General features: G+C 40.9%; 1 protein-coding gene across 8 annotated transcripts in view; it reads right to left on the bottom strand.

Moving 5' to 3' along the window:
* The window catches only part of otofa (otoferlin a), a 102107-nt gene that overhangs the window by 45005 nt on the left and 38733 nt on the right, over positions 1-18369 (bottom strand). For all 8 annotated transcript variants that reach the window (XM_061707497.1, XM_061707499.1, XM_061707502.1 and 5 more), the window contains exon 4: positions 1411-1510. In XM_061707497.1, the coding sequence (XP_061563481.1) occupies positions 1411-1510 (100 nt within the window). The remainder of the gene's footprint in view (positions 1-1410; positions 1511-18369) is intronic.

Below are 18369 nucleotides of genomic sequence, written 5' to 3'. Positions count from 1 at the left end.
CAGCATTGCAGAACCAACACACCATCAGTCTCAGCTCCAGCAAAACAATTCTCCATCCTTTGATGTTTTTTGTCCAGTTTTGTTCACCTCCCAGCATACCATCGTCCTTTTCCGATAAATATTAACTGTTACATTATGCATTCATAATCTACACTCCTTCTTGGCACTGAGCTACTCTCTGCTGGGCTGTTCTGAGCAAAATTTAAAAACAATGAAGAATATCTGGATCAATATTAATGCTGTCCACTGAAATGTGCTGACTTTGCCACCAGAATATTGTGTTTTCATCAGACCATGGTTGATGCGGGGGTCTGTAATGCTGCTGTCTTTAATGGCCAAACGGTGGCTGCTACAACTGCTTTTGACGCTTCTTCACTTGGAAATCAGAAATCACTTTTCCGTCATTTGACAGCCTGTCACTTATAGCTATAAAACATGCTTCATTTAAGCCATTATGAACTTTGACACCCAAATCCTCTCTTTTAATTTGCTATTTAAGTAAAAAAAAAAAAATCCCCTTTTCAACTGCCATCTTTATCCCTTTCTCGCCCAAAAACTTAAAACAACCTATAATACGCCAACCAAACAACATGTTTTAGTTTGTAGTATGATTCTGTTAAATTTATTCTTGAATTTTGTGTATAATTTCCCCAAAATTAATTCTGATTTATCTACCATTTATAGTCTATGATTTCATTTCAATTTTCGTTTAGTTGATCTATGTGTGAAAAATGGGAGGGTTTCTGCAAAGCAATTGTGGTTGGAAGGTTGTGTGTCCCTGTTTTAGTAAGGATTTATGTGTAGGGAGGGACCATTTTGCTAACATCCTGCAAGTTCAGCTCGAAGTACCAATGTTAGATTAATATTAGGTTTATCTGGATTTCTTATCCAAAAACAAAGATTCTGGTGATCAGTTTGTCAACATATTCCAATGAGTAGTTTTTGCTCGTACACAGTGTGGTCTCTTTAAACAACCTTGTTCAAATTCCTGAGTGTAAAAAATTGGTTTTGTTTTGCATCACATAGATAAAGAAATTTCCCTCAGTCCTTAAAGGCAGGGTAAGCAATTCAACATGATTTCTAACCCAAAACACATTCTGGTGAATACCTCCTCCTAATCCGCTAGTGGCTTGTCTTGTGAATACGCTGTTTAAAAAAAAGAGCCTTCAAAAACAGTACTCTGCTGATGATGTGATGTGTTTTCTCAGTTATCATTGGAAGGAGAGGCTCGTTGAGGCTGTGATGTAGGACCTGCTTACCCTACCGTTAACGAAGGCGAGTTTGCATAGAGAATGTGAGTCAGATATTTTTATTTGATTATTCAAAGCATAAATGTATGATTAAAGAGAGTTCTTATATGGGTAGGTACGCCCAAAATGTTCTCCCACTCACTCCACAGTGAGAGTTTACCTTAATTGATGTGTTGTTGTCATCGATGAGTGTCTCTGTGAGCTCTAGATGTCCCTCTTCAGCCACCTTCTGGAGTACCATACAGAAAGTCCCCACCAGCCTGCAGGAAAACACAAAGTCCAGGTGGTGTAAACAGAAACCAATAGAATCCTGTTTCTCCTCTGCTCCCCATCTGTTCACCTCCATTTGAGTCTTATTGAGTCATTGTCACATTGCGTTTACCTTTTCAGTTACACCAATGAATACTGACAAATGTATTTTCTACTCACCAGAGGCATCTGTTCTCCACGGAGTTTCATTTCTCAAGTGTATGGAGGTGAGCGTGAGTGATAGTGTCATGAACAAACAGTTGGCTCTACTACGCTGAGCGGGGACCCACTGAGAAAATACCCCACCGCCTTCATCCACCACCTCACTGAACTAAATTTCACACATTAAAGTGATGTAAACTTTGTGTTACAGAGGAAATGGATGGTAGAATTTCACAAACACTTTACTGTATGCACCGGTACTGAAGTAATCATCATCCTTATGCTACTAACTATAGATGGAATTTATATAAGCCACATTAAGATGATACTTTGGGAAGTGCATTTAAAGAAATGTAAAGGACTAGTAAAAGGTGTTACGTGGTGGAGGGACATCTCTTTGGTCAGTGAGTGATATTGTGCAGTTTCAATAAATGATATTGAAACTGCTGAGCAAATTAAACATCTTTACTTACTTGACATTATGTTCCAATATGTATTTTTGCCATTGGAAAACACCAACTGTGACATACTTGCTAAACTCACAACCTATTTTAATGCTTAAGTTTGTTGTGTAAAGTGAAACCTTGGAAAAAAAATACTAGGTGTCAGGCTCGAGACGCAGACAGAACCACATACTCAATAAAAAGAAATTTGGAGCTAAGAAAATAATTCACAGATTGCTATATTTAGATAAATGAATGACATATATGGAATTGTATTGTATTACTTGAATAAGTGGCCGTCCCAGCATTGCTCAAAAAGAGGTTATAAGCATGAAGTACAAGCAGGTGGAGGACGATAGGCTGCTTGCTCTGAGAAGAACGTTCATTTTTGCTACATATTCATGTACAAGCGGGATTTTGATGCCGTTAAAGGTTTGGGATACAACATTTTGGAAGTTTAAGGATTATAGATTTGAACAATTTCAACTTTATCTTGTAAACTGATCATGGGCAAAGGAACTACTGTTGTTACACATCGTAACATATAAAAATAAATGTGAGAGTTGTATTGAGAAATATAACATTTTCACGTCTGAGGTAACCACCCCGACGGGGACGTGGGCGTGTTGGCTCGCATGGCAGCCTCACGGCAAGACACTTCCCATCTCTGCTGAGGCCATTCTGTGGAGAAGTTGCCAGTTTCTCTCAAAGCCTGCATGGGTTTTCCCCACACTTCCTGACACAACCCAAAAGCATCCATTTGGGTGGGAGCATACACGTTTGTTTGCCTCGTTTGTCTCTGTGTGGGCCTGCTGTAGACAGGTGATATATCTAAGGTGTACCTTGTCCGTCGCCCAAGAGCAGCTGGGACTTTAGGAAGTTTGAGCTCTCTGAAAATCCCCACAGAAACCATAACTATTGGTCATTCTACCACATACAATCCAGAAAAAACTCCATAAGAGTTTACTTCATTTTAGAGTGCTAATTCTCATCCACTTTTATCAGTTTCAACAAGGATATTCCAATAAATGAAGACTCATAATACTTTTTCCCTGGGCACACAGACTGAAAGATTGGTATTGACAAAGTTAAAGGTTACTTGGAATTCGTAGGAAGAAAAAACTCTGTTTGTTTTAACTAATAAGAAAAACTAGAGGACAGGCTTTACACTCCCCTCGGTCTCAACTTCAATGTGTACAACATATTCTGCGTTTAAATGTAATTTTTGCTGTTAAACATAGGAGTAGCCCATATGGTAAATTATTTACAGTGGTACCAAAACAAAAAAAATGATGGATGACTGTATTTTGTAGATGATTCTTTTTTTCATTTTCAAGTTGAATCTGTTATTTCTATTTTGTCAAGAGCTTGTCATCTTTTTATATGTTCACGTCCAGAGGTATCAAGAGTAGATTTGGGACAATTAGCAGAAAAGAATATTTAAAAATCCTTAAGTTTGGCCAAATCAAGAGTATTGTTGGCTCTTAAAAATAAACAGCACTTCAACAACATCAAAGTGTCTGAAAAACCCCAGACAACTAAAGTGGATGATCTTCATTTAAGAAAACTTCAAGAATGGAAATAAAGAGAGTTTACTACAAGGTGGAAACCTCAAGGACAGGAAATCCAAATTCAACTTTGAAAGAAAGTTGTTGATTTGTTGTATTGTTGATTTGGACAGACGAAACCAAGATACATTTTTATCAGAATGATGAGAAGAGAAAAAGGATGGAGAAAGGAAAGGCGCAGCTCATAATCCACTGTCAGGACATGTGCAGCTGCCGCTGGAACAGGCTCGCTAGTGCTTATTGATGACTGTTGGCAGAAATGGCAAGGTTAATTCTGAGGTCTTTAGGGCTATACTTCAACACCGTGCCTCACAGAGCAGATGGACAAAGACCCTAAACATACTGCAAAACTAACTCAAAAATATTTTGAAGGTAAAGAAATAATATTCTTCAATGGCCAAGTCAATTGTCAATGGATTATCTCAATCCAATAGGGCCTAATATTCAGTTATTGAGGGTAAAACTAAAGACTTCTAGACTTTCAAAAAAGTAGATTGGGAGGTAGAGCCCTTGGTTATCAAGCCCCTCTTTTGTAGAAATACGTCCCAGCCTGTGCTTTCGACGCAGACAACTTTTTTCCTTCACTTTCTTTACTTTTGCTATGAATATTATTATCCTGTGTGTCTCACTGGCAGATATCCCTGCAATACTCTCTGTGCTTGCTGGCCTCTCTTTCGTGTCATGTCGGACCCCCAACCCGTCGAGGCAGATGGACACCCTCCCAGAGTCTGGTTGTGCTGGAGTTTTGTTTAGCCCCATTAATTCGTTTTTTTTTGCGTCTCTACTTTTGTTTTGTGCTTGCTCAGGATGGGGGATTGTACTGAACTGATGGTTCGATCAGAATGTTTTGAGTTTCTTTGCTAGGCTGTTTTTTTATTAATAGACATTGTTGTGAATTCTTCACGGACAGAGACGATCAGTTTAAGACACTCTTATTTTGTTTAAGACGCTCTTATTTTGAAATGTAATCTGACGGTGCAAACTGTTTCTGGTTGCCCAATTTGTAGACGTTACACAGCGCCGACAGAACAGTTAGATTGAGTCATTGATGATGTATGTTATGTGGTAAAACTGGTCGGTTTCTAGTTGTTCTTATGCTCTTGAGTGTATTTAATATTAATAAATGTTTGTTATGTAATTAGCCATTCGAATAATAGCCTAACATTGAGCTAAGTGGCTAATTTAGCTAGCGAGCTGCATCCCTGAGAATGTGTGTGAATTGCTGTATTAGTTAATGCTTATTAATGCTAATACTTCGTGTTTGTAATTTATTCCCTTTGTTTATTGCAGAAACTCATCTGTTCATCACTGCAATCATTCGTTCAGTTCTGTCACCATCCGTCATCTGTATGTGAATCTCCAATACAGTAACGTGTGGAATAATCAAATTTCTGCGTGTTCTCTGAGCGGAACCCTGTAGTGGTCAATATTCACATTACACCAGTTTCTCAGGGGTCGAATCCCCAACAGACATAATTTACATTTTGAATCGAGACTGTTTTGATTAAATTACTAAATTACATATTGACGAGATTACATATATTTGGACTGAATTAGAATATACTGTACTTAGCTGGACTGCACTGAACTTGTTTGCTTGCCTAGGGATCATTTTTGTTTTATTCAAATAAAATGAAGTAAACTGAAGAACCTGCAAAAAGAAACGCAACTAAAGATAGCGACAGTGAAGACGTAGTACGACATCTCAGGTTTAGGTGTTGTCCAAAATTAGCATGGCAGCCAAGCACAACAGTAAACGACGGAGCCCGCCACCAGGCAGGCCGACCTCCCTGCCCACGGGGACGCGTCGGCTGCCGCTTGGGCGGCGGTTCCTCCGGAACGCACGGTGTTTCTCAAAGCGCTCCCGCGAGGGAGCCGCAGTGAGAGCCCCCGACAACACACATTCGCCGCACTGCGCCTAATGGTCACGAAAATATGGTATTCACAATTATCACCTTGTCCAAGCACTTGAGAACCAATTAAATTAAGGCTGAAATGCAAAATTATAAAAACTATAATCTTTCCAAATACTTGTAGACCTAACTGAATACATCCAGTCATATCGCTTCTCTTGTTTTTTTTTTTCCAATCCATGAATGTTTACAGCATTGTAGCTAAAATATGAAAAGTAATTTAAGACCATAAAACTATATTTCATTGGAAACAGAGACGTCGGAGCAGAGGACACGTATAGTTCTCCATCCAACCTTTATTCTACTTACTGCAGTTCCAACAGACTCTGGAGTTAGGTGTTTTATGGGCTGCCTAGGGTTTGTTTTGCTGTATAATTCCCATTTTTCTCAACTTTATCAAAAACCATCTTACTAATGACTTTCTGCCAAACTTGTGATGTCCTGTCCTTTGGGTACCCAGCAAAAAAATAATCTTCTTTATATGGTTTTCATCAAATTAAGGTATAATTTGCCTCATGTTAACCTTCTCCTGACACTTTTCTCCACCCACTCCAACCAAAACACGTTTCTTCACCTCTTTTCGACAATCTCCGTGGGTCCGGACTGTTGACCGTAAGTATTTAAAATCCTCCACCTTCTTTATCTCTGCTCCCTGTAGCCTCACTATTCCACGTGTGTCTCTCTCATTCACACACATGTACTCTGTCTTGCTGCAGCTAACCTTCATCCCCTCTTCTTTCCAGTGCACACCTCCGCCTCTCTCTCATGTTCCTCCACCTGCTCCCTGCTCTCACTACAGATCACAATTCATTTGAAAACATCATAGTCCATGGAGATTTCTGTCTGACTTTATCTGTCAGTCTACCCATCACAATAGCAAACAAGAAGGTGCTCGTGGCCGATCCCTGATGCAGTCCCACCTCCACGTTGAAATACTCTGTCACACCTACAGCACACCTCACCACCGTCTTGCTGCTCCCATACATGTCCTGCACCACTCTAACGTACTTCTCTAACTCCAGACTTCCTCATACAGTACTACAGTTCCTCTCTCTGTAACCTGTCATAAGCTGTTCTAGATCTACAAAGACACAATGAAGCATTCTCCAAGCAAATACTGCATCTGTGGTACTCTTTCTCTACATGACGCCATATTGCTGTTTACAAATGCTCACTTCTGTCCTAAGTCAAGCTTATACGACTCTTTCCCACAGCTTTATTGTTCGGCACAACTTTATTCCTCTGTGGTTGTCACAACTCTGCACGTCTCCCTTGTTCTTAATGTAGGAGCTATTTGTCACTTTTATATTATTTAATCATTTATTATTTAGTTAGTTTTTGTGGTTTAGTTTTGGGAATACACTTTTAATTTGTTTATGATATTTAGTATTGATTAAGTTTATTTTGTTACTTAACCATGCTTTATTTTGAAGGTACCGGGTAGCTGGAGCGCACCGGGTGAGAATACATATATGGGTTGGCAGACACAGGTGAGCCAGGCACCTGGGAGGGCAGATGTTTTTTTACCAGGACAAGAGAGGCGGCAGAGAGCCATTGTTCTTTGTTTGTTTGTTTGCCAGTTAAATAAACCTCTGGAAACTTTATTTTTTGCCTGGACAATGGACTTTGTTTATATCCTGCGTAAATCCACTCCCTCAGTGGCCGTTTGTTTATTATAGTTTGATACTTTGTGTTATTTATTTTTATTTATTTATTTTGCTATAATTCACCTGGAGGACAAATAACCACTACAGTTAAAGATCGGTGCTATTTCATGTTATTTCTCCTAGACACTTCCATACTTCCACAGGTATATCATCAGGACCCATTAACTTTTCATCCCCTTCAAAGCCCTCCTAACCCCATCTTTACTAACCTTCGTGGTCCACAACAGTCACCTCTTCTACTCTTTGTTTTCTCCTTTTCTTTATTCATCAACTCTTCAAAGTACTCTTTCCATCTTGCTATGACACTTCTGACATCCTTCTCATCTCTGTCTCTCTGCTTCGCCAGTCTGTACGGATCAGCGTCTCCCTCCTTACTGTCCAGCCTAGCATACAATTCATCATACGCCCTTTGCCACCGGTTCCTTCACCTAATGCTGCATTTCCCTGTACTCCTGTCTCCTCTCTTCTGACCCCTCAGTGTCCCACTTCTTCTTAGCTAATCTGTTTCTCTGTATACACTCCTGCACTTCCTCATTCCACCACCAAGTCTCCTTGTCTAACTTCCTCCAAGATGACACATCAAGTACTCTCCTGCCCGTTTCCCTGATCACATTAGTAGTAGTTCTCCAGTCATCTGGAAGCACCTCCTGGCCACACAGAGCCTGTCTCAACTCCTCCCTGAAAGCCACACAACACTCTTCCGTTTTCAGCTTCAGCCACTTCATCCTCTGCTCTGTCTTTGTCCTCTTCATCTCCTTCATCACCAGGGTCATCCAACACACCACCACCCTACAGACCACCATCCTATGCTGTCTGACTACAGTCTCCCATACTACTAATTTATAGTCACTAGTCTCCTTCAGATTACATCGTCTACATGGGATGTAGTCCACCTGTACGCTCCTACCTCCACTCTTATAAGTGACCCTTGTGTTCCTGTCTCTTCTGGTAGAAAATATTAACCTCAACCATCTCCAACCTTTTTGGAAAGTTTACCACCATCTGTCCCTCTGCATTCCTGTCCTGGGTACCAAACCTACCCACCACTTCCTCGTCACTTCTGTTGCCTGCACCGACTTTATCATTGAAGTCTTCTTCAATCACCACTCTCTCACCTCTGGGGGTACTCTTCACATCGAAGTCACTCCAGAACGTGGCCATCTCTTCTAACTCACATCCTGTGGGGTATAACCACTGACAACATTGAACAACACCTTCAAAAAATGTGGGAAATAGAAAAGAAAAGACTTGGAGGAGATTCCTTGCTACGAACTCAGAAATGTGACTTTTCTTACAAAAGGCTGAATTATGTCATAGATTGAATACTAGAGGTTTTAATATAAACTATAAAATGGTGTAAGCTTCATAAAAGTGCATAACCCATAAAAAAATGACTGTTTATGAAGGGTAGTTATTTATAACAATAATTATAATAAAAAGACAAAAGCAAAAGAAGGAAAGCCAAAAAAGTGTTATAACTGCCTCATTAAGGATGTGTCACATCCAGCCGCCCAATCACAGGCCTAGAAAATAATTGTGTCAAATGTTTGTTTGAACATTTGAATGCTGTGGCTGCAAGAAGTTGTGGGATGTGCCAGCCTCATTCCTTTCATAATGGTCTACATTAAATGAAATGATAAAGGCATCAATGATGCTGTTTCCCCTAGCTGGAGTGGGTCTTGTTACGAATGCCACATTTAAATGTCCAGATGATTTTTCTCAGTTAGTTCTAGTACGTTCGTAAGTGACAAAATAATACCATGACACATATTAAATAATAAATGGGGGTGGGGTTTAAACAAACCTACGGATATAATTATGTTTTTCTAAACTAATGCATTAACATTCCAAATATGATAATAATCTATAATAAACCATTTTTTCCAGACCTAGTTTAATAAGAAGTGTGCAAGTCTGCACTAATACAACAGGTGGAGTTGTCAATCAGCACGAGTCTACAAGATAATGTGTTCTCTCATGTACTTTCATACATTTGCATTTAATGCAGAGCCTTTCTTTAAATTAAAAAAAAAACAAAAAAAAACATAAAGATATACAAGAGAACATGAGTTATTGACAGTGACTGTTACCTACATGGGATCATTAGATTGTCGTTGATGAGGATCATTCATGGACACAATAGTGAGAAGAAACCCAGTACAGCTCCCATTCAAGTTGCCAATTAGAGCTGGTGAATAATTTAATGAGTTTCCTCCATAACAGCGCATTGTTTGCAGAGCAGTCAGCAGCAAATAAAGAATATGTAGTGCTGTCAATACCAAGACGCAACCATATGGCTTTCTATAAGCTCTGTTTACAAATGACCCGCCTCAGATAACACAGACTGAAAATAAAGCTGCAATTTCTATTTTACTGCACGCATAACATACTGGCTAATACATATTCAGAAGCAGAGAACAATGGACTCATTCGGAGGAGGAGACACACAAAACCTGGCAAGTATGCAGGGAGAGATAATGTCGTAAGACAGGAGCACCTGAGCAATAACTGAACATGCACGTGCACAAAGAAGAAATCTGCGGGGTTCACTGCTGACAATATGAGCTTCCCAACAGGACAATATAATCTGACAGATGAGATGAGATGTGGCACGAGTGTATGAAAACACACACACAACCACACTTGCACCTCAATATGAAAAACATCAAATAATCCCTCATTCAATGTATGAGCAAAGACAAACAACAAAGGGAGCCGGCTTCTTATCAGAGCACAGATAAAGAGAGCGCGCCTGTGATTATTCTCTGCCTTTTTCCCAGCATTGCTCCCGCTCTGTCTCTGCCTCCTGTCCTCATCTGCACTTTTTGTTCTCTCTTGTGGCAGTGGTGATGAATTCCACCTACAGTAGAAAGTCAGGCTTCATGTGTCAGCAGAGCTTCACAACTTCATAACAAGGTAAATTTAGACTTGACTTCGCCTTTTTTAATTTTTTTCTTGCTCTTCTAAGTAACGGATTCCCCTCAGGCAAATGTGGGTTTCTGTCAGGCTCCCTGGTGGATAACTCCATGCTCAACTTCATAGGCTTGACTGTGATGTGATAAAGAAAGGAGTCTGGGAGAATATTCATAATTTTATGCAGAAAACTTTTTTTTTGATGAGCATATACTTCAGCACCTCTAAAGAAACCCCTGATGAATGCTAACCCAGCCCAGTATAATCAACTATTTCCACTGCTGCACAGGGTTGGTCAATATGTCCAGAGCTGCTCAGAAAAGCAAATGTTCAGTCATTTCCTTTCAGCCATTGTAACGCCTGTACGAGTGCTGAATTATTGAGCTGAGCGGGGCCTATCATGTTCTAACTCACTTTTTAGCATTTCAAAGGGTGGCATTCATTATTGACAAACAATTTACTTTCATCTATTCCATAATTCAGAACTCCTTTCCCTTTGAATTTCTATTATTATTCTTTGTCGGCCTCAAGGTTTTTCAAGTAAATCAAAGTGTGACAGAACATCTCGCTTAGGTGGATTTGAAAGGACTTGCACACAACCTTGAAACGCAATATCTAAAGTTCAAGTACAGTCAAAAGTCTTTACAGGTGACGGAGACAGCGTGAGATGGAAATTTTTACAGCTGATCTATGTTCATGTGTGTGTGTAGGCTATGTGTGGGTGCGGTGTAGTCATGAAGCGCATGGAAAGGTATGGAGTAAAAAGCTCCAAAAGCTTTCACTCGGTGTTCAAAGATAAATGTAATTTCATTCACATGGATTTATCAACACACTATTAAAAAGGCGCAAAAAGTTATTAAGATGATTGTTTTATATATTTTTTAAATTTTGTGTATTTATAGTTGACTGTCAGAGTCCATCAACATGTCATCCAGCCTGAGCATGGTGCAGTCCTTAAGTAGCTCTTATTGCTGTGGCTCCTGCAGGCAGAGAGCTCTTTTAGCTGCACAACAGCCATGTACCATTACAAGAAAAAACAACACACACACAAAAACTGCCTATAAACACAGTATGCCCCAGATCTTTTCATTTAAATTCCTTCCAGTGGAAAGAGGGGGAGGGGATAAAATACTGTCCTTGCTTTTGAACACCAGACAACAGGAGAACATTAAAGTTAGTTCAGCACAGATGCCTGTTAATGCACTGAAACATTTCCATGGGGCATGGGGGATCTGGATAAAATTCAATGTCATCATAGACCTTACCATTTACTGCGATGTAGTAAAGTTTATTACAAAAACTGAGAACTGCTTATTTATAAATAATTAGGCCGGAAATATGCGATTCTGTCTAATGTGTCAAATTACCTAGTAGGCAAAGGCACTTTACAGGCGTGCTGCAGTGGAAGCGCTTGTATGATTTGCTCGTAGATGTCTTCAGGCCTGGACATTTAGCGGATGACACCAGCCACGACTCTCTATATCAAACCATACAAAAGTTATGGCAGAAAGTAGGAACTATCAGATATCGACCAATCAGATGAAGGGACAGGGCTAATTTGCAGCAATTATGTTCAAGGACTCAAAACTGAGTCCGATGACACCACCCTTGAGTCTTTATGTCAAACCATTCAAAAGTTATTGCAGAAAATTGGAACTATCACATATCGAGCAATCAGAAGAAGGGGCGGGACTGATTTGCACCAATTAAGGTGAAAGAGTCAAAACTGAGTCTGATGACACCACCCACGACTTTCTATGTCAAACCATTCAAAAGTTATAGCAGAAAATAGGGATTTTCAAATATTGACCAATCAGAAGAAGAGGTGGGGCTAATTAAGGCCAATGAAAGTCAAGTACTCAATACCGAGTCCGATGACACCACCCATGAGTCTTTATGTCAAACCATTCAAAAGTTATGGCAGAGAATAGGGACTATCAAATATTGACCAATCAGAAGAAGGGCCAGGGCTAATTTGCACCAATTATGTTCAAGTACTCAATACCGAGTCCGATTACACCACCCATGAGTCTTTATATCAAACCATTCAAAAGTTATGGCAGAAAGTAGGAACTATCAAATATGGACCAACCAGATGAAGTGCGGGCGCGCTTTTTGGCATCTATCGTCGCCACGGTTTTGAATGAGAAAAGTAATGTGCGTCGTCGCAAGATGGAGACGCACATTTTGATGTATTACACACCTGGGTGCGTTTCGGGTCGTATTAAGGGCCGAAGACTTGGCATAAATTACACGATTAATTCAAAATGGGCGACTTCCTGTTTGGTTTGGGCCATGGCGCCAAGAGACTTTAAGAGTCTTTAAGTTGCGACATGGTACAAGTGTGTACCAATTTTCGTGGATGTACGGCAAACCGTATTGTGGGGCTTGAGGCACAAAGTTTTCTAGGGGGCGCTGTTGAGCCATTAGGCCACGCCCATTAATGGAAACCGTGAAATATCAAATTTATCGCCAGGCCTGGCTTGCATGCAAAATTTGGTGACTTTTGGGGCAGTTTAGGGGGGCAAAAAGGCCCTCATTTCGTCGGAAAAATAAAAAAGAAAGAAAGAAAGAAGAAAGAAAGAAAAATTCCTACAGATACAATAGGGCCTTCGCACTGTAAGTGCTCGGGCCCTAATTAATAACATGTTTATGATGGGATAACGCAAAATCTGTTTAGCACCATTATTTTTTTAAATGCGAGATTAATGCATGCACGTTTCAGGAAATATGATCCATGGCCCAACCTGTAGTTTGGAGAAACAAAAAGGGTTGTAAGAATCCGAGATAACAGGTTTAAGATGCTTTACTTTAACTGAAAGCTGAAGAGCTGAAGCATCTAAAGTTTGATCCAATTCATAATCACAAGTGTTTGATTTGACAAAAAGCAAGAATTTTCTTTGCATTCTCACAGAGTGCTGTTATATACCTGAACCCCAGGACAGAAAACCAAAATATAGCCACACTTTGTCGCAAGACATTAAAATGCATAAAGGGGACCTATTATGAAAAACACGTTTTTTCTTGCTTTAACATGTATAAAGTGGTCTCTCCTCACCCTGCCAACACAGAGGAGGAAAGCAACCAAATTCTGCAGTTCACCCCGCCCGGAGGATCCTTCCAGTGTCATGTGAGTTTTACGAGCCGTTCAGATTCTGCTCCCGTCCTTACGTAATGACAGGAGCAGATTTCCATAGGTCGGCCTCGGCTGCGTGAAACTACGCCCACAACTAACTCCGCCGGCCAGAGCGTCCACCATTGTTCAGAAGCGAAGTGTATCGCTGGCTGTTTCAACAACGAGGGACAGTAAAAATTAGGTTTTGCATCGACACTTACCCTCATAAAAGGATCAGTACCCACAGTACGGACCCGGCAACTGCACACGAGTCAGCGGTAAGTGGCGGTAATTTTTTATGTTATTTATATTGGTCTACAAGTAAGATCTTTGCATGGGCTAAGTTTTTAGCTCAGCTCCGGGGCATCGGAGCCACTCACCGGAGCGGACCGGTGAGTAGCTCCGGTAGCTCCAGTGTTACCTAACGGAGCCACTCACTCGTTAGGTAACACCGGAGCTGCTCACCGGACCGGACCGGACCGGACCGGTGAGCAGCTCCTTCTGTTTATGGTTTCAGATCTTCCAAGCAGTGCACCTAAAGCTGTTCAACGACACCTTCAGAAGACGCACGGTCCTTCCTTGAGTCAGCAATAGTGCATAAATGTTATTTATATACAACTTATGTTATTTTATTTTTTTTAACAATAAAGTTTCCATTTGTGAACATTCAGTTAACATGATTCATTTGTCTTGTAACATAAGAAATGAAATGATGAGGAATCGGAGTAAATAACTGTGGTGTACCTGAATTCAATTAAATCTTGCTGTGTGAATTAGTGTGAAGACGAGGTGACCGGGTCACCTCGTCTTCCCTCTTCAGGTAACTACAGGCTGATTTATGGTTCTGCGTTACACCAACGCAGAGCCTACGGCCTAGGGTACGCGTCGATTTAACGCAGAACCGTAATCCCAGGGAGTCGTTTACAACGTGTTATAAATGCATGCGAGCGTCCGACTATCGCGTAGCGCTGCCTGACATCGGAAGCTCTCTGTCCACACTGAAACCGTTAAACTCGCGGCCAGTTAGGACAGTCCAATACAAAATAAAGCAATGGAATTAATTTTGTGGCCGAAGCTCGCTCGCATCGCATGGGACACGCTTTGTGTACGCAGTCGGCTCTTCTGGCCAGAACGAGGCTTTGTTGCCCTCCCCTGCTACACGTCATTCAGGCAGCCAATCAGCACAGAGTCCTATCATCATAGCCTCCCCTCCCCTCAGAATCCCTCATAGAGAAGGAGGTTAGAAGAGGTAAAAATAAAGACATGGCCCAGAGGCTGAATTTCTGATTTATGTAGAAAAAACAAGCTTTTGATTGTTTTTAAGACATTTAAGGCCTGTTTAAAATATACATTAAATGCCATAATAGGTCCCCTAAAACGTTTGGTTAAAAGGTTCAGTGAGGTAACTGCAAGTCTAAAAAAACAAAGAGCTCAAATAGTTTATTTACGCTAGTGGCAAAAAGCATAATTGAAAAGGCAAAAAGAAAAAGGTTTATGCTCCTGAGCTTGAATTAAACCGTCTTATTGAATCTGAAACTTACATCCTGTGGGCAAATTAAAACTTCTGTTAAATAAACTAAATTTGGAGAAAGCAATATCTTGATCATTGAGGGGGGATTTAACCTGCCCTGAAAACTGGAGGAAATATTTGGAGTAGTATGTTAACAGAGGACAGAAACAAACCATGTACTGAGCCTTGTGGATGCCACAACTGAACTGATCAACCGAGGAGTTACCGTTATTCACAGTGACAGAAAATGTTCTGTTAGAGAGATATGAAGGTAATCAGCTAACGGCGGAATTCTTAATTCCAACCCAGGAGTCTAAAAGATGGAGGAGGATGTTGTGATCATTATCAAATACAGAACTTAAATCTAATAGAATCAAAATCGAACAATCCTCTATCTGCATTTACCAGTAGGTGAATCGTCAACTAAACAAGGTCTGTCCCTGTAATACAGAGTACTCTAAAACAAAACTACAAAACTATGAACTGTTGAAAAGACTGTTTTACTCCATAGATTATAACAACTGCACAGAGATAACTTTCTCAAAAGCCTTAGGTAGAAAGACAGTTCAGATAGCGGCCTGTAGATAATTAGAGATTAGTTTCAAAGTTTATTTAGACGGGACAATGCATATTAATGCATATTAATGCAATGCATATTAATGCACACTACCACACATTCACACTACTTAATGCATTAAGCAGTGTGAATACACCGGGTTTAGCAGTAATGCTAGTTTCCACCCGCAGTCCCCACAAACAAGCAGACACACTCACACTCACACCTACGGGCAATTTAGAATGATCAATTTACCTAGCATGCATGTTTTTGTACTGTGGGAGGAAACCGGAGTACCCGGTACCGGGAACCTTCTTGCTGTGAGGCAACAGTGCTAACCACTAGGCCACCGTGCTGCCGTGCTGGATTTGGGATCAAAATTGGGTATCTTCAGCAGTGGGTGCACAACTGCCTATTTAAAACTGTCTGAAAGAGAACCAGGGGCCAGAGACAAATTAAAAATATTTAACATCATAAGATTGGCTGTGAGTCGGAACACTGGGCCATATAGAAAAAGGACATCCATCCATTTTTTATACCCGCTTTATCCTTTGCAGGGTCACGGGGGTCTGCTTGAGTCTATACCAGCTCATTACAGACGAGAGGCAGGGGTTCAACATGGACAGGTCACCAGTCCATCGCAGGGCCACATATACAGACAGACAACCATGCACATTCACACTCACACCTACGGGCAATTTTGAGACATCAATTTACCTACTATGCATGTTTTTGGACTGTGGGAAGAAACCGGAGTACCTGGAGGGAACCCACGCAAGCACGGGGAGAACATGCAAACTCCACACAGAAAGACCTCTGCCAGGCCAGGGAGTCAAACTAGGAACCTTCTTGCTGTTAGGCAACAGTGCTAACCACTAAGTCACTGTGATGCCCAGTAAAGCCTGGGATATACTTGCAGTTCAGACCGCGTACGTGTACGCATCATGGCCGCCACGCTTATCCTGCGTTCATTTGACACGTCGACGTTCATTTGACACGTCGACGCGCGTATCCTGCATTCAGTGTCAAAAAGACACTGAACGCGTAGCGACCTGCAGTTCTCGCTGTGGCAGCGAGTGGCGCTGGTCCCGGTCAGATCCCAGCTGGCCACAAGTGATGACGCGGAGGTCACTGGCACCGTTTCCTTTTCCGAGATTGCAACCAAAGCAATGTTATAATCTCCTACATCATCCAATGGTGTCATGTAAACTTGTTCGTTGTTCTAATCTGCTACTGCTACTACCGCTGCTACTACCGCTACTACTGAATATTTAATCACTTTTCCAACTGTTGCTCTGCTTACTGCCCCCTATCAGTTACTGCCGGTACGACACGATCTCCTTACGTACTACGCGAGCAACGTTGCGGTTGGTGGTGCACGCGAACGGACGCGAACGGATGTGAACGGACGCGAACGCAAGCACCAACAGCAAGTATATCCCAGGCTTTAAGGATACAAGACTTCTAAATAAAACCTCCTGAGTTACTCTTCTAGTAGATGAGTCAGTCTTCTATCAACAGTAAAAACTGACTGACTGACATATAGTGCGTCCTAAAGATGTAGTGATTTATATTTGTCATGACTACATTTCTCCTCATGTGTATCTAAATGTTTTTTTGCAGAATATGAGAAACTATCTCTTGGTCAAAAATGGAAAACAAATACCAAAATATGCTGAATACGCCCTAATAGCACAGATGTCCTCATGCATCACTGACTACTTTTTGTGTTCAGATAATGAGATCACAGTTATGTTTCCAGGGTGTGACACCCTGGCCCACTGTGTTGGTATCAGTGATGAAGTAGATCAGTTTTCATGGTAATAATATAACCTGTGGACTTATAAGACAGGTGTGAGAACAACAACATCTATAATACACAATGAATTATTTAAGCATGTGCCAGGTCGCACGTCTGTCTTTGTGCCTGTAAGAGTACTGCTGCATGTGGGTACATGTCTGTCAGAGCGGAAACTTTGCTTCTGAACATCTGTAATTCAGCTTTTTATTTTATTTTTTCAATTTTGAAATTCTGAAACTGTATTTTCACTGTTAATTTTGGCACAACTCAGTGATTAAGAACTCCATTTTACATTGTGGCCTGTTTCATGCCCTCCAGGCAGATTTTCAGATTAAAGTTGTTTTTGCATTACTGATGCCTGCTTTCATGGGAGTTGGATTCAAATCCAGCAGACTGGGAGACAGGAGTAACATATTTTATTTTAACAAAAAATGTACAAAATACAAACTATTAAGGTAAGAAGGCAAAGAGAAGAGAACCCAACAAGGGAGCACAAACAGGGTTACGATAGACCAATACGGACAGAAAGAAAGGCAAGACAGTATATACTGTAGACACAAGAGCAATGAGACAATCAGGGAAGACACAGGTAACAATAAACGGGAAAGATCACAGGAGGAAGAGGTGGACAAGGAGGGAAGTAATTGAACAGAGGAAGACCTCACACAGAGAGCAAGGAAACCAAAACACTCTAGAAAAACATGACCCTTGAAATCACAATGAATGTTGAAAACAGGACACAGAACAAAAGTTATACAATGGAGAACATACGAAAGCAAACAGAGCTCTTGATCATGATGACACATTAATGTTTTGTTTCTTGCTCATGAGGAACGATGAAACAAGAAAAGACCAACATACAGACAACTACGGGCATCCTGTCACCCCCTCAGAGAAGCTGTTAAACTCTCACTACTACAATGTCGGATGTAATCTGTCAGATTATCAGGGAAGACAAACCGACTGTCAACTGTTCTAATTTGACGGACCTTTTAGAGGTGATCATGTCTGGCCATGAAATTTGACTTCTGTTTAATTCCATTACTCTCCGTCACACAAAAGCACCACAAAAAATGTTAATGACAGCTGAGTAACTGCCTTGACGTAGAGTCAATATGACATTTGTCTGCACACCTGTCACCACCTCTCCATTCTCAGTTGTCTATGCGAGTGGCTAAGAAATGAATCAGTACGATGCACATGCATGCAATACTACCTATGA

The sequence above is a fragment of the Cololabis saira genome, chromosome 18, assembly GCF_033807715.1.
Source record: "Cololabis saira isolate AMF1-May2022 chromosome 18, fColSai1.1, whole genome shotgun sequence".
Taxonomy (NCBI): domain Eukaryota; kingdom Metazoa; phylum Chordata; class Actinopteri; order Beloniformes; family Belonidae; genus Cololabis; species Cololabis saira.
Note: the sequence above shows the minus strand (reverse complement) of the source record. Positions and strands in the feature narration are given on the sequence as shown.